This window comes from Trypanosoma equiperdum (assembly GCF_001457755.1).
Source record: "Trypanosoma equiperdum strain OVI genome assembly, contig: ctg_1411, whole genome shotgun sequence".
Classification (NCBI taxonomy): Eukaryota; Euglenozoa; class Kinetoplastea; order Trypanosomatida; family Trypanosomatidae; genus Trypanosoma; species Trypanosoma equiperdum.
The window spans coordinates 24,355-48,643 of NW_027123407.1; the positions used below are offsets into that span (position 1 = coordinate 24,355).

Genomic DNA, 24,289 nt, shown 5'->3' on the forward strand with positions numbered 1-24,289 from the left:
TGTTATGTTGAGAGTCCAGGGGACTTACCGAATTCGTACTCCACCTGCTGTGGCAATGTTGCTCTCAGTTGTGTTTATGTAAACTGTCGACAAGTGTCCGTGGTTCTGCAGTCCCGAGGTGTCAGGTATGGTCCAATTGTATATGAGGCCGTGACTCCCGTGATAAAGGTGGATGGACTCATAGAAAGGGAGAACGGAGTGGAGACGAAACGGCACCGAACGTAGGGCTTGTACTCGTTTTTGTTTTTTCCTCACGCCAACCCATTTTTTTTCTTGTTCTCCCCTTGCCGCACTCTCATTCACAACTTGAACAAAGAGCAATGTCCGAAAACCCCGCTCAGCCACCGCTGGAGTTCTATGTTGCAAATGCGGAGCGCGTGTTCGCTGAGAATGATAAGGTCCTCTTCTTTTCTCACTGGACGTATAAAATGATGACGCGCAGCTTTCTGGAAAGTTACCAGAATCCGCCTCTCATTTTCCCAAACAGTACGCAGAGCAACTTTATTAAAGGCGATGGCTACATCGACTATTGCACATGGCATCGTTATTCCGATTTTGAGTGGTTTGCTACACAGATGCTGACAGAGTTTCCAGGTATAATCTTTCCACCCATTCCAGAGAAGGAAGTCAATGGGACGATCGACAAACTTACAGCGCACTTTGACGGTGTGAGTGGCCTTGACGCAAAGAAGAACTCACTGGTAAGACAACGGCTAAGGCGACTTCAACTGACTCTTAATGCCATATCCCATATCGGTGCGATTCATGAATGTGAGTTAATGAAGGCTTTCACAACGCTTGACGAAGACGGATGGAGAAAGTTCCGCGATTCGTGGGAGGCAGCAAGGAAAAATTCTCTACTTTCTATTGTGAAAATGAAGTGTTTGGGCCTCCTTGGAAAACTAAGCAGTTTCGCGATGGTGCGGGAACAAGAAGGTCCCGTCTCTTCCCGTCTTAGCTCCATCCTCGTGCAACATGGCGAAATGGTGCGGCTTCTACAGATGTGCGGCGCCGTCGTGGAAAAAATGACAAGGCGGTTTGTAGGTGAACCATCCAAACGGAGAAGTACTCGGAATATATGCAAGCGGACGGCTGGAGCTCCCCTTCCCGCCGCTGCATGTCACGAGGGATGTTTCGTTCGGTATGAGGCGAACGGTGGGCGTGAGGGTGTGGTGAAGAGCATAGATCGGAACACGGCGGTAATTGAGTGGAACGATCGTGAGGGAGGGATGTCCCGTGTCCCTGTAGCCGACCTCAGATATCCGTCATCGGGTGTGAGCGACCCGGTAATGTTAGCCCTTCATGCAATAACAGAACAAATTGATTCCCATCTCATGTATCTGAGCAAAAAGGAAGAGGCTGAAGGCTTGAGGGAGGTTGGCGATTTGCTTTGGTTTGCTTCCCATCTTTCAATTTCCTGCATCAATGCTGCTACGCAGCTCAAAAAGATGGAATCAAACGCTTTAGCCCAACCTGCCCCCGGGAGGGACGATACCGAAGGGGAGGCGCATCGGGAATCATTAAAACAACGTGTCGCGGATGGATACACACGGTTTACTGAGCAATACGAAAAGTTCTGCATTCCACACCAAGCGCAAGTGTTGGCTGCTGTTGCCCATAAGCTTGGAAGAATAGGTACATTTCTTTTCATCGATGAAGGTTGGAGTGCGCGCATTTTGCAGATCAGTTCGGCACTGACGGTTCCAACTTTTCCGCCGGAGGAGGGTTCTCAGTGAGAATCATAAAAGAAAAAAGAAGGCGGGTAGTGGAATGCTGCATATAGTTGCGCAATAAACTTTCCGAAAACGTTTCCTGGGCCCGCGATGCGAAAGTTTGCGTGTGTATTGTATTTTGTATTTATTCATACGAGGGCGTTTTTTTTTTATTTTTAGCGTTGCAGTGTTTCGTCGACACGGGGCGCTTTTCACGGGGGAAAAAAAACTCTCCTCCTTCCTCATGCTTCTCGCAAGTGCGTTGCATTGTTGAGGCTTTTAGTTGTCTCTGGAAGGAAAATCCGTTCAGCTCCCTTTTCTGGAGCGAAGGTTCCGGCTCATTCACATTAGATTTCGGATGTTATTTTGTGGTTGGAGGCGACAGGGGGTTAGAGGATATTCAGAAGGAGGATGTGACGTGCATGCAAGAGTGTGGGAGAAGTTACATGAGAATAACCAATACCTGTTGGCGTGTTGCGGGTCGTTGGTATAAAAGAGACTCCTTTCACTTTTTTTTTGGTTATGCTTCTTTCTTTCTTTTTTTGATTTACCCGCAGTTTAAGCACTCAGTGCTGGTTAGGATGTGGGGATAGGTATGCCCATTCGCGTGTGCGGGCAGAATCACGGGTTAACTACTAGTAGCACCCACTTCACTGTTGCGTTTTAAGTTTGCTCGTTTTTTTTTCCTCCTCTTTCTTCCTTCACATTTTTAACTTCTGCGTTTGCGTTTTACGTTTGAATGCGAGACAAATTTCCGTTAATCTTTTTGAGGCGTTATGTTTTTTTTACTTTTTATTTCACTTTTATAATTTGCAACAATTGTTGAGATCAACAAGGGGTACAAGGAAAGGGGGACGAGTTTGGTTCTGTGTACCGAGAGGGTTGCAAGTAGAGTTGTTGTGTCATCGGCTGGATTTTCGAGAAAAGAAAACAGAATAATTGGGAAGCACCATTCCAACAATTAATCTTGTTTGGTCCAAGATTTAGCAGCTGCGAGTCGTACAACATGAATGTAATCAATCGCATGCTTTCGAGGGGCCACGTTGCTGCTTCTGCATCATTGCCAATTAAAGAAAGACCCTTTCCGGTGAATTATGGGCTTTCAACCTTCAAGTGGCACCTCGACTCCCGGAAGCCCAGTAAAGCAATTCTTCTGCATGATCTGTTCGGCAGTTCTGCTTACTGGCAAATGCTTTTGCATGAGAGTCTCGGGAGATTACCGTGTTCGGGTCTTACACCACTTGTACCACTGGAGTTATTTGCTGTGGACTTTCGGGGACATAACCATTCCAAATCACTTCCCTGCCCCGAAGAAGGGCGTGCCTTCACAATGGCGTGTGCAGCTGATATTATGCTTCTGCAACAGCAAGTCTTGCGTGCGGATGCCAAGTTGGTTGGAATTGGGTTTGGTGCGCTTGTCGCATGCCAGGCTGCACTGCACTCTCCTGAATCAGGTATCGATTCCCTTGTGCTTATTGTAAATGGGCCATCAGATCTGCTGGCATGTGAGCCGGCACGTTACTCCCTTCCCTCTTTTATTTCAGATATCCCGAAAGAAATAAGTTCCGTCGCAGATCTCGAACATCATTTGCACAAAAGAGTGCCTAATGAGGCGGAGAGGGCACTTATTCTTTCGACTGTGGAGCAGCGGGAGGGAACTGTGGGATTTAAGTTCAACGAGACGTTGTTTCAGTTTCGTGGGCCATTATGTGGGTTTAGCGATGTGGGACCGGAAAATATTTTCACAAAACCCGTGACAGTCATTCAGTGCGGCTCGGAGGAGTTCTCAGGAGAGGCGAAGAGCGATTTTATGAAGCATTTTCCCAAAGCCAAATTTGTACTATTCGAGGGTGACCGCAGCGGCGGGATCAGTGGTCTTAGCGCTCAGGGACCTGCTGTCACTCGTACTCTACTCGAGGCGATGGAATTGTTAGGTGAGACAACAGGTGGGGAGGAATAGTTTTGTTTTTAAATGCAGCGTAACGGAGCAGCGGGGGCACCTAAAAAATGAAAAAAAGGGGCCGTTTGTTATTACTATTGAAGGGAGGAAAAAGAATTGGAGCCATTCGTTGGACTTACTGTCTCAGGCTGTTTACATCGTTTGTCACACTTTTCCTTTTCTTTATCAGTTGCGTGTTCTAAGGGATTGCCGTAAGGGACGTGTAAGGATTGTTTGTCCACTTTTTAAATTAATGCACTCTTTCCCTATTGTTATTTTGTTGCGAATATTTTTTTCTTTTTGGTATTATTTCACTGTAGCATCATCAAGGAACGTAATTGTCACAGCTGATACCGAAAGGTTATTGGAACGGAGGTGTAGAAGGGGAGCGACACGTAAAAGAAAAAAAGAAAAATTGGGGTAACCAAAAAAGAAGAGAGTGAGGTGGGAAAAAAAAGACTTACAACAAAAACAAAGGGGATACGAGAGAATAGGAGAGAGAAGAGGGGACCCAAAACGCGATGCGGCCCACTTTATACTTTCTGTTGCTCAAGTTGTGCCTCATTTGTGGACTCATTGTTCCAATCCAAGCCATACATGAAGATGAGCAGGGGTTACGTGACTGGATTTTGCGCTTTGTCGGCCAGGTGGAGGGCGCCGCACTGCATCCTAAGCTGAAACTTAACAACGTGTACATAAGGTCTGCTCAGGGGGCGGTTGCCGCACTTTCCCTTGACAGCGGAGAGTTACTGTGGAGGAAAGTTTTTAGCGAACCACGTGTGTGCATTGGAGTAACTGGCGGCTCTGTCTTTGTCTCCTCCCGGTCAGGAGCAGTGCACGTTCTTAACGCAGGGACTGGAGCAGTAGAAACCACTTTCAAATTGCTCTTGCCAGCCGGCGCAGACGTGGAGTCGTGTAAAAGCATCACAAATAGTAAGGCGAGATTTGCCGCCTTCGACGGTAAAAACGCACATATCTTCGAGTTAGATATGAATTCTGATGACGAAGAAGTTAAGACTGTCGGTCAATTTCCCATTGGGGAGGACGTGAAGGGCCTACGCCTTAGCGACGCTCACCTTTGGGTGGTGCGACGGTTATCTGCCGATCGCTACTCCCTTAAGGGTGCGGTCGAAATTACAGGCGTTGATGCTGTGGGTGGTATTGACGTTACCTCTTCGGCCGAGGCAGTTGCATATTCTTCACACAAGGTAACACTTCTAAGACATGGCCCTCAACGCGAGACAAACGGCGCTGTGGAACAGGAAGTAATTGACTGTAGTGGTTGTGCTGCGTCGGTTATGACAAACCCGGCTGGCGTGTTTCAGGGATACGTAATCGGCCAGGCGGATCCCAACGGTTTCATGGTTAAGTTCCCTGCTAAGAGTATTCACGTTCCTTTAAAGGGCGGGACAAAAGGTGCTCCCGCTATACTTCTTGCTGTGCAGGGCGATGGAGACGGCGCATGGGCTCTCGTTCGCGCACCCAATGACCATCTTGTTGTGGTGCGAGAGAACGGAGGGGTGAAGTGGGAACGGTGGGAAGGCCTTTCAAGACTCGCGGCGGTAGTTGTACTTGACAGTTCATCGAAGGAAGATCGGTTTGGTTTGTCAAAAGAAGCCTTGGGAATTTCTACACGTGGCGTAGTATATATGATTCCTCTGGCAGAAATGGGAAGTAACATGAAGGTGCTTGTCGATGTATCTAAAACTGTGCTGGAGATGACAACCGCCGCTTCCGTGGAGAATATAGCGTTCGAAAAATTAGAGGTATCCGGAGCGGATACTGCTACTTTATTCGCTTCTTTTGGTGTGGTTAAGATTCGGGTAATTTTAAATGTCGTCACCGGTGCTGTGGTAGAGGCAACAAAGCACGAAGACTCACTGATTGTTGCACCTACATTTGACGTCAAGCGTTCGCTTGCGGTGAACGGAAAAATCCCCCATTCCAAGTTGCACGTATTCAGTTTGAATATGACAACGGGAACCATCAAGGGTTATCTAGCCTCATCATCTCCGTCTGTGACGCCACTCTGGACCGTGCAACTGCCATTTCCCATTATTGCCGTTGCTACGGGTGAGGATGCACTCCGCACTTCATTGGTGAATAATATTCGTGTGTTTCCGAATAAAAGCAGTGGTATGGAGGAGGTACGTCGCAAGTTTCCAACGCGCAACGTCCTCGCAGTGGCGTACTACGAGCCCGTTGACGACGAGATGCCAACTCTTGTTGTAACAGCTGTCGATGTTGTCACAGGAAGCGTTCTTGCGTCCATGCGTCATCGAAATGTAGAAGGACCGGTGCATATCCTCATTGTGGAGCACGCTGTGCTTTACCACTTTATGGATGTGGAAAAGATGCGCCATTCCCTTGGCGTGTGGGAGATGTTTGAAACCGAGGTTGGCCCAGTACTTTTCAAGGATACGGGTGCCACACCACCTCAGGTGATCTCATCGTTTTTCTCCCGGCACAAGCGCGTATTCAGTTCCCGTGCTACATGGCCACCTGTTGTGGTAGGATCTGTGCTCGGTATGCACGGCGGTGGGGTTGCCAAAATGAGCGTCACGACGTCCTTCGGCGCCATCGCACGAAAAAGTCTTCTGTTTGTGTTTACGTCCGGGAGGGTTGCCTCCGTGGGGCTTAACCGTCTACTTGCTGGTGGGCAGGTTTCCTTAGGTGACGGCGCCGGGCAGTTAACACATGTGATCATTCCGAGCACTGCTATAGTTACCCACAGGTATCGAGCGGCACGTCCCACTCTAATTGCAACGCGACCAACAAATCTTGAAAGCTCCTGCCATGTACTCGTTTCAGGTATGGACCTCTTTTACGTGCGCACCTCTTCTGGAAAGGAGTTTGACCTCCTTAACAGTGATTTCAACAAGACTCTGCTGATAGCTCTTACATGCAGCTTTGGTGTCCTTTCCCTTGTGGCACGCTACTTTGCCATGCGTAAAGGTGTGAGACAACTGTGGCGATAATCCCGAGAGATATTGACTTCTCGGGATTAACATGTCGTCGCCTTGGTTGCGATGTGTGTATGTGTACGTTTTTCTGTTTTTGCTGAAAATTCCTGACGAGTCATTTCTGGGTGAAGGAAAGCGAGAGAAAGTAGTGGTTGAGGTGTGGACTGTCTCTGTTAGTCAGCAGTGGCGCATGCGAGCAGTTCGAAGGTTTTCTGGAGTGTGTACCGTGCGGGTTCGATGGAAGGGTGAAAGCGGAGCCCTCCATTTGGGTGGAAAAGAAAGGAAGAGTCTGTTTCTGTGCGTGTGTGTATGTGCAGCGTTAACTTAAGGAAAGGTTAAAGAGGACATTACCGTGAAGGCAGCGGGCGCAACTAACGGTGGATCGTCATTTTTTCTTTTTTAGTAAAAAAAAACACAAAAATGAGGAACCAAGAAGAAAAACAACAACAGTATATCGTCGCTGACTTATAAGTTTTAACCCGGCATTGTTAGGTTAGGCAGTTTTGTTCCATCACTCCACGCAATTTCCCTCCAAACTTGCAGCTGACTCGACCATCTTTTTATTTTCCTCATACCCTCATTTCACTTGGCCCGTTGTTCATTAGTGCTACCTACGACTGCATTTTCCACCCGTAACCGTGTAAACAACGGCGTCGTTGGCCGGTGGAGGATGGTAAATGGTGTGGTGCCCTCGCAAAAGACCAAAGCGGCGGAATGTTGTGGTGAGGAATCGATGGTTCAACAAGACTTGATAGCGTGGCGGCAGAAGATGCGTGAAGAGTGCCGGCAGCGCCTGCGAGCGGCAACCACAAGGGCGGGTCTTATGCGAGCACCATCACAAAAGTCAACATTCTCCGGCCCGTCAACACAATCTAAGCTGGGTGAAAGAGAATGTAGTGTACGTTGTAGAAACTCCCATAAACAGTTAGAAAAGTCTGAAATGTCGGAGCTCCAGAGGTACTCTCTTGAATTGTGTGAAGCACAGGGGCCACCACAGGGGGGAAAGGAAAACCTACCTTGGTTTATGGCCCCAGTTTCTGTGTGGAACAAGCAAATGAAGCGTTACTGTGGAACGAAGGGGGAAGGTAGCATTGTGAAGAAGGAACCGTATCCGCAGCATAAGGAAACGGTGCGAGCGGCGGCCTCCTTGTCAGTCCCTAGCAAGCAGCAAGGTAGTGCGTTCCATGTGTACAAAGATGAACTAGCGGTGTGCACCACTGCATACAAAAAATCATCTATGTTTTCATCGTCACCACTTCGCCGTAAGCTGTTGAGACGCATCGGGGCAAGGACCAAATCCAAACACTCTACAAATGTGCAGGCGGAGGGGCAAAAAACAACCGAGGTTTCACATTCCCAGCAGAACAAAGATACGTCAGGGACTGAAAGAACAGGAGCAAATGCATTTAAGAATCCACCGCGGTCGCAACACCGCAGGACGGTTAGTGAAGTAACTCTCACCCATGCAAAGGCTGTTGATGCGTCGAATGTGGAGTTTCCGCCCCGGGGAAAAGTTTACCGTTCTGGATTACGGTCGTCTTCCGCAGGTACAATTCGGTATGGGATTGCCTCTCGGCCAGTGGAAGCATCGTGCTGTTCAAAGGGTGCGGTGGTTAGCACCCCAGTTTCAGGTGATATGTGCCATTCTAAATTGGAGAAAACAACTAAGGAATTGTCTCTTGACAGGACTGGTGCGCTTTCACCCTTAACAGATGCAGTTGTTTCCTCAGAAACTCCCACTTGCAACACCAGTTTTGAATCAGTGTCAAACTTTACAGGGGAGCTGACCCGTGGTGAACCATCGCCTATGTTTGCGCAGCTGCTAGATCGGCTTGCGTTTCCACTCCCAAGTCATGGAGCCGTTGTAGAGAGCTCTGCTGCCGTCCCAGCTCCTCGCGAATTGTGCCCACAGCCGTATCCCTTTGATGTGTCACGTCGCATGACGCATTAGCCCCAGTTTCAATTTCTTTAATTCATTGTTCATGAAAACCATAGATTGGGAAATTATGTTGTTGACTAGATATATAGTGACGGATTTTCCTCGCTCCTTTTAAAGAAAGAAAATCTGTAGTTGGAATGTCTTCTAACTTATTTTGCATTCTATTCGTTTCGTCTACGTGCCCTGGTTGAGGTATTTTTTTTGGATATTTTATACTGATTGCACTTGGTGCTACCACTTTCGTGGCCTCCCTCACGTCTTTTTTTTTTTGCATGGCCGAGTTATTTTGCATAAACACAGTCAAAGGCAAAGAAGACATGTTCCAATTAACGACAGGATTCTGCGAAAGCGCACTGACGGCCCCTCTTTCGGGTGATTCCCGTGGTGAAACTTTCACGTTACGATGGCCTAACCCCTCGCTGCAGGTAATTGACATTCAACGGTTTCCGGAAAGAGTAGTGCAATCTTCTACTCAATCGCTGTTTTATCTCGCATTATCAGACACCCTCTCACTGATATGGCTAGTGATTCCCCCTTCCACTGGGATGGAAGAACTTGTCAGTACATTTCAAATAGAAATCGGTTATTGCGTGAAGCTGAGAGAGTACACTTTAGTTGCCGCCCGAAATGGGCGGAATGTCGTTGTGCCTTTGTCCATTACCCACTCTAACACAGTGTACCCGTTGTTGGGAAACCCAGTATTTAATTCCAATCTCTTCCGTCTTTCAGCCAACGCGCTTGTATACCGCTACACCAATACGTGCAGCAGCAGCAGCGCTACGTGGCAGTCAACTCCCCTTGGGGACTACGGCGCGCGGACTATTCGACAGGTGGTCACAGCGGAGGGGAAAGGGTTCAATGATTGTGTCGTTTACCTCCGCGTGGTGTGGAAGAATAAAATACGGCAAGTTGCATCTAGTGGAATACTTGGGCGGTTCGCTGTGGATTGCGTGGGAGTCGACGCTGACGGTGACGCCGTTTCTGTGTCATTCTTCGGCAGTTCTGTGATTAGTGATATGTTTGATGTTGGTGATTGCATCCGATGTCGAAACCCTGCTTTTGTGGACAAAGGCGAATCCGGGTACAGTGAAAAACTGAACGTGTTCGATTGGTCTTCAACTCCGGGATGCTGTGCTGGAGCTGAACACCTTATTCCCAAGCATCCTCGGTACGTGTTTTTTTCTTGTTCGGTACAGTACCTTGTGGAGTGTTGCGAGGTGGGGGACATTGTTTCCGTTTATGGAGAGGTGGCGGCGTTCTCCCCAACTACATTAGTTAACACGCGATACGGACATGTTGGGAGGTCAGTAGTTGAGTTGAGAGATCTAAACTCCCTGCAGCATTCCATTGAAGTAACTCTCTGGGGTGATATGGGGGCGATCGTGGTACCAGTTGTTGGTGAGCAGTGGTGCTTTTCGAATTTTCTTGTCCGTATTTTCGGTGGTAGAATTACTGCCTCTAGTAGATGTGTAAGTAGCGCCTTTGTGATGAGCCCGAAAGGCCGGGTGGATGTTGCCAGTAATGAGCGCCCTGAGGAGCAGCCTCCACACACTTCAAAACAGGAGGAGGTGGCAGGCGGTACACACAACGCCGATATTGTGCAGTTGGTTTTTGATTTGGATGAAATATCCGAGTCGCTACCCGTCCTAGCAAAGGTAAAAGGTGTGAAACATCCACTGACATATACGGCCTGCTCTGCATGCGGAAGGAAAGTTGGCAATGAAACCTCCGTATGCTCGAGCTGCCCTGAGGCGTCGGTGGAAGAGCGCTTTTTAGTTCAACTTGAGTTGTCGGACGGTATTCGATCGGCGCGGGCTTTTGGTCTTGAATCTGTCGGTAAGGAATTATTTGGTTTTGATACATCAACTTTGTTGAGATATCGCAAGGACTCACCGAACTTTGAGCGCCTCATCACGCATGAGCTCATTGGGCTCCCTGCACTTTTTTGGCTTGAACAGTCACTTGGAGGAGTTACGCAAGTTAAGAGGTGTCAGAGGGTTGATATGGCGCGATGTGCTGCTGTGGTGCTCGGGGCAGTGGAGCAAATAATGAGTGAGGGAGGTTTGTAATGAATGTTTTCTTTTTTGTCCATTTTTTTTTTTCACTCATGCTTGCGCGGGTGCGAGTCCCTTCCTTCCCCTTCTTTGTGTTTCTTTTGCATCAGTGGATTAACCAACAGACAGTAGCCATGCCACTATGGACGGTTGCGTGCGTTCGATCATTTCATTCCTCTCCCCCCTTCCCCAATGTCCCATCGTTTGTACACTTGTCTCATTTGCTTGTCGAACAAGTTGATGCCGATGATCATAGTTACATTTTTATATTGGCAGATGTGCTTTGCTTTTAACTGTTCCAGATATTTGTGTTAGCATATATTCCCGGGGGATGGGGAAGATTTTATCCACATTGTTACTCTGCCGCGCTCTTTTTTTTTTGTTTTCCCTTAATACGATGGGATGCACCGCATTTGCTCATAAGCGAGGGACATACTGAGCAAGATGCTGTAGCACTACCATTTTTTTTTCTTTTGAGGTTTGTGACTTCATTCTATTGATTAATCAATTAATTGGTTGTTGCTTTCTTTTTCCCCTTTCTGTCATCAATTTGAATATGCGGCTGTAATTTTAGAAAGAAAGAAAGGCAGCAATTGTTCCGTTGAAAGAATAAGGGTGTGAGGAATCAAGTTGTGTAGGTAACTAAAAGAAAAAAAACAAAAAAAAACTGATAAGAGGTGTAGCAGGGCAACGAAAAACAAAAAAAAGAAAAGGAAGGACTATACTTTTTCTTCCTGCACGGTAAGATAAAAAGGAGTGGTTGGAGGTGCTTCGCGTATATATTTTTTTTGAATTCATCAGGACGTTCGAAGCAAACTTGTTGAATATAAAGGGAAGGCGCAGTTGTAGAAATGGTTTCGGCAGAGAAGGATATTTCAGATGTGTGCGTAGATGTGGCAGGGGAAACACTCAAGCAGTTGGGCGCCTCCGTGAGTTCAACTAACCGCCGTTCCGACGTCGTTGAGCTGCAGATTGCCGTCGGAAGCGAGAAGTGTCCGCCAATTGCCGCTGCGTTATTTAGTGGTTTCGTCAAGGCGGCATGTGGATCTGAGGCGGGAACAACTAAGGTTGGTTTAACTGATGTGAACATTGATGCTCGGGAGAACTTTACTGTTCTACGGTTTGCGGAGGCCGTTCGTGTTCGTGACCTCGATTTCAACGAATTACCCGGTGACAGCCCTCCTATAACCTCTGTGGTTGAGGTAACGTATATGCGTTACCTCATTAAGCACTCGGAATTGCAGGTGTTCCAAGTTTCAGATTTTCCCAAGTGCCTCACACCCCGAGGGGGGCAACGGTTGGATACGGTCGTTGCAGGTTATGTGTTGTTTTCCCTCCAATCTAGCGAGGAGGACGACACGAAAGTTTTGTTGTACATGAAGTCCCTTCGTCGTGTCCTTGGGGGCATGTGCACCTCCTCCTTCGCTGAAACTGTTCTCTCCCAGGCATGGGGAAATATGGACAGTGTGGAGCCGTCGCATGTCACAGACATGTTAGAGGATGCGCAGATGGCAATAACTGACTTCTGGAATGACAGTGATCAGGACACAGCAATCCGTACAAAAGTTGTGTTCCTCATGAAAACTGTGGGGTCTAACCTGCGGGAATACTTTGCTAAGAAAACACTAGACGCCGGTGGTGTGTTCAGCGGTTCGAAGAATATTACTGAAGTGGCACTTGGTTGCTGTGATGAATGGGTGAATATGTGCAAAAGACTCACGACAGTTGACTGGGGTTCTTCATGGGGTACAGCATTCGAGGACGTTCAGCTGATAACGGTGCGTGATCGGTTGAGTGTTGTCGTTTCTATTCGCGACTTGGTGGATGAGATTGTCGAACTTCTTACTGCCGCCGACAAGTTGCAGTCGCTACGTACGGAGACATTATGGGAGACCTTCGATTCCCTTGATATATTCGCTACTACTCCCGCTGTAGAGCAGTTGTGGACAAATTGTTTGGACGCCTTTTACCGTCGCCTCCAGCCAGTCGAGCATCGTTGTGCATCTGCTCTCAGTGACTTCTTTGGAGAGCGGGGCAACTTGGCGCCACAAACGATTCTTAATGAAGTGGTGAAGTTTCGTCAGCTCATACGAAGGCCTGCTGTGTCAAAGGAACTTGTGAACGAGCGTGACGCCCTCCTTGCCAAGTTGAATGAGCGGCTTCAAAGCATTCGCATGGAATTCGAGCGGCGTTCGGAAAGCGTGGAGGACGATGTCGCTCTTGATGAAGAAGACCGCCGTTGCCAAGCGGGGCGTTTTATGCCCGGTGTGGTAAATAATATGATTTGGCTCCGACAACTTCGGGGTCGAACGAGTGATATGATTTCAATGTGCAAATCTCTTTTGAACGACTTGCAGAATGCAGGGGAGTTTTTGCGTTCAGCAAACACATTGATGGAAGAAATTGACGATTATGTGATTGAGACTTTCAAACAATGGACAATGGACGTTGAGGGTAGCAAGCATGTGCTGATGCTTGACGCGAATGCACCACTTATGGACATTGCAGGTGACGGCAGTGTGAGAGTGAATTACCCGGAGAGGTTGGTGCAACTCATTCGTGAGGTGCGTATATTCAGAAGCTTGGGGTTTCGCATAAGCACTGCCATACAGGAGATGGTGGATCAGGGCATCCGTTTCTACCGCAACGGTGTGGCGCTCAAGCAGGTCGCCAGTACATACAATTCCATGAAGGAGAACATTATACCTTGCACGCAGGCGATGCTGCTTGAACCTGCCCTGGCTTTTGAGAATATTATTACTGCAAGCGGTGACAGAAAGTTGACGTGGAGGAACACGGACGACGCCGAGCGGTTCATTGGCAAGTTGCGTCGTGCATCTCAGGCGCTGACTGATGCTAATCGTCGGCTTCACAAGCTGCACAGGGAGATTGAGTCAATTGTGATCGAGCTGTTCAGCATTGATCTCCTGCGATTGAGGGAGCGCTGGACGGGGAAGGTACGTCTCATCAGGGAGAAAATGGAAACATCAGGCTTCAACAATATGGAATCATGGAAGCAGTTTTGGGATATGCAAATATACAAGGCACTAGAGCATCAATATCAACTGGGCCTTGAGAGCCTTCACGAAGTTGTTGCGGAGATTAAGGCGGACATCACGTACGATCCGGATACTGGGTTGGCTACACTGCGCCCCAATATAGATGTTATACGTGGGCAGTACTATCAAAGGATAAAGGACTTCATAACGTTCCCACTTCGATTCCGTGGGTGCGGTAACAGCGATATCTTCGGCGCAATGCCAGGGAACAATGAGCGCGGCATCTTTGCCGTTATGAAGCATGCCGCGCAACTTTTTAAGAAAGTGCAACAAGAGCTGAAGCGTTTTCATCCTTTGCTTGTTATCGGACGCTGTGGGAAAGGAGGAAACCCATCACTAGAGGACATTGTGGGTCACACTCTGAAGGAGGTGCAACATTGGGAGCAGAGCGTGCGTTTGCTGAAGCAAAAGGGTAAAGAAATTAATGCCGAAGAACTCTTTATTAAATGCGGTTGCATTACGATCTGTACAGCAGGCGTCAAGGGTACAGTGGAAGATCATCTTCACAAGTTGTCCCAGGTACTTCATGTCACACTCCGGGACAGCGCTCAGAAGAATCTTTCTAGGATTGAGGAGTACATCGCCGAAGTAACCACTGCATTGGGTGCTAGGTTAACGAAGCTTGAAGAGATCGGTGCGGCTAACCTCCAACATGCCAAGTTGATGGAGAAGCGACCAGCAGTGGAGGTTGAGTTTCATCATTTGCATAACAAGAATGTTTTGCTTCAGAGTATGGCAAATAAGTCAGATTTTGACTTTCGTGGCGTAAAGCAACGGTGGGATGAGGTTACCCGCCGTCTTGATGCATTTGAGCGGGAAATGGAGAAACAGGTCGATTCACTGAAGATGTCCGTCGAAGACACTGTCAGTGCATGGATGAAAAATCTTGAGCGGTTCTCTAACCAGTGGCATGAGGTGAAACCCAAGACCGTTGATACCCCCAACGCAATGAAGATTGTAACCGAACGCCGAGAGCAGTTCAAGGCCTTAAAGGCGGAGGGTGAGGAGTGCATCCAGCAGTGTAAGTATTTTCAACTGGATGAGCCAGACATCGAGGAGCTGGAGGATCTCGAACGTGACATTGAAGAATATGTCCAAATGTGGGACATATTGGTCAAGTTTCAGGAAGAGTTGGATGTGCTTCGTGCGGAACCATGGATAATCATGCGTGCGAAGTGCTACCGTTTCGAGGATTTTGGGCGGCACTGGGAAGAGCAGTTGAGGACGTTTTCGTCTAGTCCAATAACTGTTCACATCCGTACACTTCTCGACTCTTGGATGCGGTGCCTACCTGTATTGAAGTACCTTCGGGGTGACGGTTTTACACCAAGTCACTGGGGAGAAATGTTCAGCCTGATTGGAGTGCGAGGTGTCACACAAGACACACTGAAATTTGGAGACGTTATAGATCAACATGAAACTCTTCTGAGGCGTGAGGCAGATCTCAAGAAGCTTCATGCGCGGGCACAAGGAGAGGCACAGATCCGTGAGGCTTTAGACGATGTGCGTTCGTGGGGTAACAATGCTAAATTTACACTTATTCCGCATCCAGATCGTGAAGGTGTTAAACTCATTACAGAGTGGAAGGACACGATGTCGGCTCTCAGTGATAACCAAGCACTCTTAATGAGTATGAAGGAGTCTCCATACTTTGGGATTTTTGCTAACGACGCAAACAAATGGGAGGAGCGACTTGCCTGTCTTGATGAATACCTCCGTAATATGAGCCAAATTCAACGCAAGTGGGTGTACCTTGAGCCTATCTTCCGCCGTGGTGCACTTCCACAGGAACAGGAACGTTTTTCAAGGATTGATAAAGAGTATTTGCAGGTGATGAAGGTTGTCGCGGCTGATAGTCGTCTTGTTTCCCTTGCAGGCCATACGGAATTCAAGGACGTACTGTATACTGTGTTGGAACAGCTAGATCGCTGTCAGCGTGCGCTGAATCAATTTCTTGAGGCGAAACGTGATAGTTTCCCGCGCTTCTACTTTATCAGCGATGATGACTTGCTGGAGATTCTAGCCCACAGTCGCAATCCCTCTGTCATTCAATCTCATCTGAAGAAACTGTTCATGGGTGTTCACAGCGTCCGGTTTGACGATGCAAAGGAGCATATCCTGCAAATCAATTCCCTTGAAGGTGAGGTGGTGCCCATTGAAGAGTCTGTTTTGATCACGGAGGAAGTAGAAGAATGGTTGGGGAGGTTAGACCTTGCAGTAAAGGACACACTCAAATTACACTTAGTACGTTGTGTTGACAAGGTAAACATTGGCGCATACTCGTCTCAAATTCTCTCTACGGCTGGTTTGATCACGTTCACCAAGCAGACTGAAGATGCTATACGGGACGCTAAGAGTGGTGGGTTAAAGAAACACAGGGCAAATCTTCAAGCACAACTACGCGAATTGACGACGTATGCTGGTGGGAACAGTGACGTTGTAATTGGTCTGAAGGTAAAAGCACTCATTATGGACCTTATTCACAATATTGAAGTTGTTGATGCCCTGATTGATGCTGGTATTGAGAAGGATACAGATTGGTTGTGGCGAAAGCAACTCCGCTTTTACATGGATTACAGTGATTCTTGTGTACTCCGGATGGTCGGTGCGGAGTTTCGGTACAGTTACGAGTATCAGGGTAATGCACCCAAGCTTGTGCACACGCCCCTGACGGACCGCTGCTATTTGACGCTTACGCAAGGTATGCAACTCGGTTACGGTGGTAACCCATATGGACCTGCGGGCACAGGAAAAACTGAGTCTGTTAAAGCACTCGGTAATGCGATGGGTCGTCAGGTGCTTGTGTTTAACTGTGATGAGGGTATTGACTTCAAATCCATGGGTCGTATCTTTACTGGGCTTGTCAAGTGTGGGGCATGGGGTTGTTTCGATGAGTTTAACCGTCTTAAGGTAGATCAACTGTCGGCAGTGTCGCAGATGATTCAAGTGATTCAAGAAGCAATAAAGAATGGTGAGCCTCGTTGCCATCTCATGGGGAAGGAAATCAACGTGGATTCAAACGCCGGTATTTTTGTTACGTTAAACCCTGCGGGTAAGCGGTACGGTGGCCGTAGCAAACTGCCCGACAACTTGAAGCAACTCTTCCGTTCAGTCGCAATGAGTGTGCCAGATAACGAACTCATTACACGTACCATTCTCTTTAGTGAGGGGTTCGAAAATGCGGTGGATTTGGCACGGAAAACGGTAGAAGTTTTTAAGCTCTCGAGAGACCTCTTGTCATTCCAAACACATTACGATTGGGGTCTGCGTTCCATGAAGGCCGTGCTGCGGCTGGGTGGGACGTTAATTCATGAGTACCTTACAGAACGTGCATGTGGAAAAGTCAACCCCAGTCCCGAGGAAATATTCGAAAAAGAAAGTGAGATTATTATCAAATCATTACGTGTCAACACACTTTCCAAACTTACCTTCGATGATGCCCTGCTGTACAACAACCTTATCGCTGACATATTCCCCGGCGCTCCGATAAAGGAGATTGACTATGCTGAGCTACGTCCCGCTATTGAAGAATCTGTTAAGGAACTGAAGTTGCAGCTTGTGGAGGCACAAATACAGAAAGTTCTTCAACTGTACGAGGCCCTCAGACAGCGTATGGGTGTTGTATTGGTTGGTCCTGGAGGTAGTGGAAAGAGTACGCTTCTTCTTATTCTTCGCCGCGCCCTGCAACGACTTGGTAAGGTTATTCCGCAGTATATAATGAATCCTAAGGCCTTGCCGCGTACGCAGTTGCTTGGTTACATGGACAACGACACTCGCGAGTGGTTCGATGGTGTCCTTACAGAGGCGGCTCGTAAAGTTGTGAAGGAGGAAACCTCCGTACTGTCGTGGATTGTCTGCGACGGTGATATTGACCCCGAGTGGGTGGAGTCTCTAAACTCAGTGTTGGACGACAACAAACTGCTTACCATGCCGAATGGTGTGCGTATTCAGTTTGGAGACAACGTAAACTTCATATTTGAAACGCACAGTCTGGAATTCGCGTCACCTGCAACCGTCTCACGCACGGGTATTATTTACCTTTCGGAGGAGGATGTGGATCCCAAGATGATGGTCACCTCGTGGTTGGTGGAGCAACCCGAAGATGTCCGTGATAAGTTGGAGAGATGGATTAATGACTACTTCTACAAGGCGATTGACGCTCTGTTGGCCACCGGTAAGTTAATTGTTGACACCACTCGTACTGGCTTGGTTGCGTCGGGACTCAGTCAACTTCAGGGGTGCACTGGTAAAGCACAGTTTGCTCTGGCCCTTGTGTATGGCTTGGGCTCATATCTTACGGAGGAGTACAGAAAGGATTATGCTAAGGAAATACATAGCATGATGTCGGAGCGACTCCCTGATCCAAAGAATCCTCTAGATGTTTACTACGATGAGTCCAGCAACTGCTATAGGACTTTTGATGTGGAACCCTGCACTGACCTCTCTGTGGAGGATCTATACCGCGACCCAATGGTTGCAACTGTCGACTGTCAACGTAATGTTAAGATTCTACAAGCCTGGATGAAGCCAGTGCGTCCGGGCATATACCGTCCATTCATTCTCGTCGGCCCTGAAGGATGTGGGAAAAAGATGTTGTTGACCAACTTGTTTGGAAAAACGCCTGGTACTCGTGTAACCGCCGTTAACTGCTCCGCTCAGACCGAGGCCACCCATGTTATTCAAAAACTTAAACAAATGTGTCAAGTGTACAACACAAATCAAGGGCGAGTGTTGCGCCCCAAGGAAGTGGAGCGCCTTGTGCTTCTTTTGAAGGACATGAATCTTCCGAAACCAGATAAGTACGGCACGGTCCAGCTTCACTCCCTGCTCCAACAGATTGTATTGTACAATGGTTTCTATGACACTGACTTGGAGTGGATTAGTTTGGAGCGGGTACAAATTGTCGGAAGCATGAACCCACCAGGGAGCATGGGACGCCACCCTGTTGCACCGCGTTTCCTTGCTATGGTCTCTGTGCTCGCCATGTCGTACCCCTCGCGAGAGGCGATGCAGAACATATACACAGAATTCTTCAATATTATGATTCAGAGCGGCCGCCTTCAACTCAACCTTCCTGGAAAAGGTGCTGTTGACATTGCACGCATTATGACTACTGTTTACGAAGCAGTGGCAAGTCGTTACACCGTCAATGTAGCGTCCCACTATATGTTTAACCCGCGTGACGTTACTTCATGGGTTCTCAACTTGCTGAACTACAATCCAGAAGATGTTACCAACGCAATCGGCTACGAGGGTCGCCGAATATTTGTTGACCGTCTCGTCACTACTGAGGAGCGCTCCAAGATATCAAAAGTCATACACGACAACTTAATATTCCTCGTTGGCCACAAATCTGGTCTCAGTGAAAAAGAAACGACAAGCTTTGTGTCGTGGATGGATACATCGCCAATTGGGAAGAAGAAGCTGACTCCCATCGCGAATGAAGAGCTCAAGAAACCTGCTGAAGATTTTGTGTTGGGTTACTCGCGCGAGTTTGCTGACCTCGACGTTCAACTTATCCCCGAAGTTTGTGTTTGGATGGCCCGCGTGGATCGCGTACTGTCGCAGGAACGTGGGAACTTGCTGCTTGTGGGCCGATCAGGCGTGTGCGCCGCCGGTATTGTTCGCCTCGCCGCGTACGGCTTGAGAATGGAACTTGTCACATTGGGAATCACCCGCGAGTACAGCATGAAGCAGTTCAACGCGGAACTGAAGACTATTATGATGAAGGCGGGTGTTGAGGGACAGCATGTTGTATTGTTGCTGGAGGACCATAACTTCACCGTGAACTCGTCGTTCCTTGAAACTATCAATTCCCTTCTGGCCTCGGGTGAGGTTCCTGGACTATTCGCGCAGGAGGAACTGGATGCAATGACCGCACCACTCAAGGAGGATGCGTTGGGTGAGGGTATGAGTGCATATGCGTACTTTGTTGACCGAATTGCCCGAATGCTGCACGTGTGTGTTGTGATGGACCCTACGAATCCCAATTACGAACCGCAGTGCCGTTCCAATCCGGCTCTGTTCACGCGCTGCAACGTTTACTGGGTAGGGACGTGGCACACGGACAGTTTCAAGCTGATACCCCGGCTCTTGATGCGGGATGTGTTCAAATCTATTGACAGCCGAGATAACAAGAAGGACTTCAGTCTGACGACGGAGATTGTGCATGTGCATAAAGAGTACATCAATACCTTTTCCCCACAACACTTCAAGGGGCTGTGCCTCACGTACGAGAGTATCTTCAAAGAGAAGAGCCGGATGATCTCTGAGGGCATTACACGCCTGCAGACCGGTGTGTCGAAACTCGATGAAGCACAGGAGAACGTCGACCAAATCGCAACCGACGTTGTTGAAAAGAGAAAACTGATGGAAGTCAAACAAAAGGAGGCCGACGATGCGCTACAAGAGATAAAGACTAATATGGAGGCGGCCAGTGATCAAAAGAAAAATATTCAGAAGATCCGAAAGGACCTAGAGAAGGAGCAGAAAGCCATTGAGGAACGCAAAAGTGTGATTGAGGAACGTCTTAGTGGCATTCAGCCAACACTTGACGCGGCGCTTTCGGCCGTACGCTCGATCCGAAGTGAACATCTTTCAGAGTTGAAATCCCTCAAGCAACCCCCGCCGGCTGTGCAAGACGTAATGGAGGCCGTCATTATTACTATTGGTGGAGGTGGTGGCGGTGATACGAATTGGGCATCCATTCGTAAGATCCTAGCGGGTGATATTAAGGAACAGATCATCAATTTTAATATCGCTGGTTTCACGGAGGCAACACGTTTGCGAGTCACACAGTTCATGCAGAACCACGAGAACTCCTTCAAGCGAGAAGTCATTGGCCGTGCCTCAAAAGCTGCAGCCCCCATGGCTGAGTGGATTAAGGCTGTGTTGGAGTATTCTTCCGTGCTTCAGACGATGGGCCCGATGCAGGCGGAGTTGAAGGAATACGAGGTGAGTCTCGCGAGTCGGAGTGAGAAGAAGCGGAAGTATGAGGAGAAACTAACAAAGTTGGAGGAGCGAGTGGAGGGACTGAAGCGCAACTTTGGGGAGAGAACGGCTGAGGCGGAGCGACTCAAGGATCATGCTGAGCAGGCTGAGCGCTTGTATGCGTGTGCCCATGACCTTTTGGCAAAGCTCACTTCCGAGCATGACAGGTGGGTGTCACAGATCAAGGTAATACGTGAGAACCAGGTTCTTTTACCAAAGCGGTGCCTTCTTGCTGCGGCTTTTATACTCTACCTTGGTAACGCTACAGAGGACGGTCGCCGGACCGCCTTGAACGTGTGGAAAGAGCGGTTGAAAGATGTTGACAATTTCGAATTCTTTACATTTATGAGGCCAGAAAGTATGCAACTACACTATAAATCGGAAGGGCTTCCTGGAGATGAACTGTCCATGGATAACGCTGTGATTATACAGGAACAGGTTACAACGCCGCTTATTATTGATTCCTCTGGTCAGGCTCTGTCCTGGTTGGTGAATCACCTAAAAGGCAAGGGCCTATCAGTGGAAGTTTGTAGTGTGTCTGAAGAACGGTTTGTATCTTCTTTGGAGTTGGCGCTTCGCTTCGGTAAGAGCTTTATTCTCACTGATGTAGACGGCATTGAGGCGTTCATGTACCCGCTCTTCCGAAAAGAACTTCGGACCGAGGGTACAAAACGCGTCATTCAGTTCGGCGACCGTCGCACGGTGGACTACGCGGATGGATTCCAACTTTATCTCGTTACCAACTCCACTGACCTTTGGATTCCCCCAGACGTTCTCAGTTACTTGACTCCTGTTAACTTCTCCATAACTCAAAATGGTCTTGAGGGGCAGTTTTTGGGTGCAACCATTCAACACGAACAGCCGGAGTTGGAGAAGGAGAAACTTGCCGTCCTTCAGAAAGAAGAGCGACTGAAAATGCAACTAAGCGATCTGGAGGAATCGCTCCTCAAAGACTTAGCGGAGTCAAAGGGATCGCTACTGGATAACAAAACGCTGATTGACTCCCTTAACGAAATCAAAACACAGGCTGCGGAGATTAGTGTGGCGCTAGAAACGTCGAAGAAGGTTCAGGAGGAAATCGATACCAAGCGCAATGTGTACCGACCATTCGCAAAAACGGCGAGTGAAATATTCTTTATTGTGAAAAGTCTGAAAGCCCTGTCGCATATGTATCAGTTTTCTTTCAGCTTCTTTATGGGGATATTCAACGACACACTGCATCACCACGCAGAAGATCGTACCGATATCGACACTAAAATTGATGCGTTAACGAAGACATTTGTGCGAAGCGTTGTGTCTTCGGTTTGCACTTCCCTGTTTAAGGAGCACCGTACAGTCTTCGGGATCCACCTTGCTCGTTCTCTGTACCCTAATGATTGCACTGCTGCTGAATGGGACTTCTTTCTTGACCGCGCCATCGCCCCTGAAGCAAAGAAGAGCGAAGTACGGGTGCCCACGTGGGTACTCCCAGACAGCAGAGATCTTTATCGCTCCTTTGCCGTGTTATTTGAAGATCTCACACCGAAGCTTTCTCTTCATGAGGCTGATGTTTGGTTGCAGTGGATGCGTTCCTCCAACCCAGAGGTATCGTATCCCAAATTCATTAGTCAACTTTCAAGGTTTCAGCGATTACTGGTCGTTAAGACTCTTCGTCCTGATAGGCTAATGGCGGCGGTGAGAAGCACGGCGTGTGACATGTTGCATGTTAAATCTTATGGTGACAATAATACTCTCGCCCAACTGTTGACTCGTACGGAGGCAAATACGCCTATTTTGTTAATCACGACGACTGGTGCTGACCCCTCGCAGGAATTACAAGCGATTGCTCATCAGAAGGTCGGGCGGGATCACTTCCACCAACTTGCTATGGGTGGTGGACAGGCTGAGGAAGCTGTTCGGTTGTTGCGGGCCTGCGCTGAGAGTGGTGATTGGCTATTCCTAAAGAATTTGCACCTTGTGATCCCATGGGTCACAGCGCTACAGAAGGAGCTGAACGTTCTTAAACCGGACTCCAAGTTCCGACTATTCCTCACAAGCGAGGCGCATGACGATTTCCCTTCAATTTTTCTTTCTCAGTGCCTTAAGATCACCTTTGAGGCACCACCGGGTGTACAGCAAAACCTTCTTCACACTTACCAGGATTGGGAAAGTGGTCCTTACGATGCAAAGGGAACTCTTCACACGCAATTACTCTTTATCACGGCATCGTTCCACGCCATTCTGCAGGAGCGACGCTCGTACATTCCACAGGGTTGGACAAAGGCATACGAAATGACGTCGGCTGATCTTAAGTCCGCCTCAGATATTGTCCTACAACAAGCAAAGGGAGAGACCGACTGGCGTGCTATTCGTGGCCTCATGGAGGATGCCATCTATGGCTCTCGCTTGGAAAATGAGTATGACATGCGCGTCCTCAGGGAGTACACGGATCAATTTTTTAATCCAAATGTGCTCTCCAGTGCGAAGCAACAGATGAATCTCTTTGCAAAGGTAAAAGTACCTGCATCAGGAAAGCATGGGGATTGCCTTAAGGTGATATCAGAACTACCAGAAAATGACATTCCTTTCGTCTTTTCGCTTCCCCCAAATGCCGATCGCGTCGTGCAGTTGTCGAAGGTTCGTGCACTAACAGACGATTTGCAGCTCCTTATTGAAGCAAGAGGTGAGTCATCCATGAGTCGTGAACAGTGGGCAAACAAGTTGAGACCAATTCTGCAAGTGTGGGAGGAACTCATGCGGCCCAACCCTGACTTGTTGCAGCAAACAGTTAGTATTGCACGGGATGCATCTCCAATTCTCGGTTTCATGGGGGCCGAAATGACATCTTCACTGCGTCTTGTGAGCATTGTGGACGAGTCGATGAAGGAGTTGGGTAAGGTTCTGGAAGGTCAAGCTCTGCTGAGGGAAGATCGGCGTGCTGAAGCTTCAACAATGATCGCTGGCGAGGTACCGGCTCAATGGGACAACTATTATCAGGGCTCTCCTCGCATTTTACCGTGGCTGCAGTCACTGTTGCATCGAGCAACGTCAATCGCAAAGTTGTTCGAGTTGGCCACGAATGGGAATCTTCTCAAGTCTTCACTTAACATTTCCACCATGTTCCGACCGCACACGTTTTTGCATGCACTTCGACAGGAAACTGCCCATTCCCTTCACGAACCTCTCGTGGCTCTTCGGCTTGTTACCTCAATTTCTACACCACCAGAGGGTAAAACAGTCCCTGTGTGTTTGGAGGGGTTAATGCTGCAAGGTGCTGTACTGGATGAGTCTAATGTATTGCAATCCATTGAGGCAGCGGACGAGGCTGCGTTATTTCCAATGCCAAAGACTTATGTTGGTTGGATGACCACAATGCCGGATTCGGTAACCACTGTTGGTGTACCGTTATACACCAATGGCACGAAGGAAATGTTTCTTGCAGAATTACATTTACCCTGTGCCAGCGAGCTTGCCGCTAAAGCTTTCATTTTGGCGGGTGTTGCGCTGGTGCTGGAGCCCTAGTTGTCTTTCTTTCGCTCACTCCGCCTAACGTTTCACATATTTTGCTTGTGCGGAAAATAAAAACCAGTAACATAGACGTAATAACGAATGAAAAAGAAGGAAGAAAGGAAGGAGGGGAGGTGGGGGGGGGGG

At 48.3% G+C, this 24,289-nt stretch overlaps 5 protein-coding genes and 1 pseudogene across 6 annotated transcripts; all 6 read left to right on the forward strand.

Annotated features, from left to right (window-relative positions):
- Positions 1 to 320: 320 nt before the first annotated feature.
- TEOVI_000632100 (PX domain containing protein, putative) lies at positions 321 to 1,736 on the forward strand (the record flags this gene model as incomplete). Its single annotated transcript, XM_067221327.1, has 1 exon — positions 321 to 1,736. The coding sequence occupies one exon, from the start codon at positions 321 to 323 to the stop codon at positions 1,734 to 1,736; it is 1,416 nt and encodes a 471-aa protein (XP_067077428.1).
- A 982-nt stretch (positions 1,737 to 2,718) lies between these two features.
- TEOVI_000632200 (Alpha/beta hydrolase family, putative) lies at positions 2,719 to 3,672 on the forward strand (the record flags this gene model as incomplete). The annotated part of the gene is made up of 1 exon (XM_067221328.1): positions 2,719 to 3,672. The coding sequence occupies one exon, from the start codon at positions 2,719 to 2,721 to the stop codon at positions 3,670 to 3,672; it is 954 nt and encodes a 317-aa protein (XP_067077429.1).
- A 500-nt stretch (positions 3,673 to 4,172) lies between these two features.
- On the forward strand, positions 4,173 to 6,629 carry TEOVI_000632300 (PQQ-like domain/Protein of unknown function (DUF1620), putative; the record flags this gene model as incomplete). Its single annotated transcript, XM_067221329.1, has 1 exon — positions 4,173 to 6,629. The coding sequence occupies one exon, from the start codon at positions 4,173 to 4,175 to the stop codon at positions 6,627 to 6,629; it is 2,457 nt and encodes an 818-aa protein (XP_067077430.1).
- A 655-nt stretch (positions 6,630 to 7,284) lies between these two features.
- Positions 7,285 to 8,565, forward strand: TEOVI_000632400 (uncharacterized protein; the record flags this gene model as incomplete). The annotated part of the gene is made up of 1 exon (XM_067221330.1): positions 7,285 to 8,565. The coding sequence occupies one exon, from the start codon at positions 7,285 to 7,287 to the stop codon at positions 8,563 to 8,565; it is 1,281 nt and encodes a 426-aa protein (XP_067077431.1).
- Positions 8,566 to 8,825: 260 nt separating this feature from the next.
- TEOVI_000632500:pseudogene lies at positions 8,826 to 10,622 on the forward strand (annotated as a pseudogene). The gene has a single exon. A coding segment is annotated over exon 1 (1,797 nt).
- Positions 10,623 to 11,458: 836 nt separating this feature from the next.
- On the forward strand, positions 11,459 to 24,157 carry TEOVI_000632600 (Cytoplasmic dynein 2 heavy chain (DYNC2H1), putative; the record flags this gene model as incomplete). The annotated part of the gene is made up of 1 exon (XM_067221331.1): positions 11,459 to 24,157. The coding sequence occupies one exon, from the start codon at positions 11,459 to 11,461 to the stop codon at positions 24,155 to 24,157; it is 12,699 nt and encodes a 4,232-aa protein (XP_067077432.1).
- Between the last annotated feature and the right edge of the window lie 132 nt (positions 24,158 to 24,289).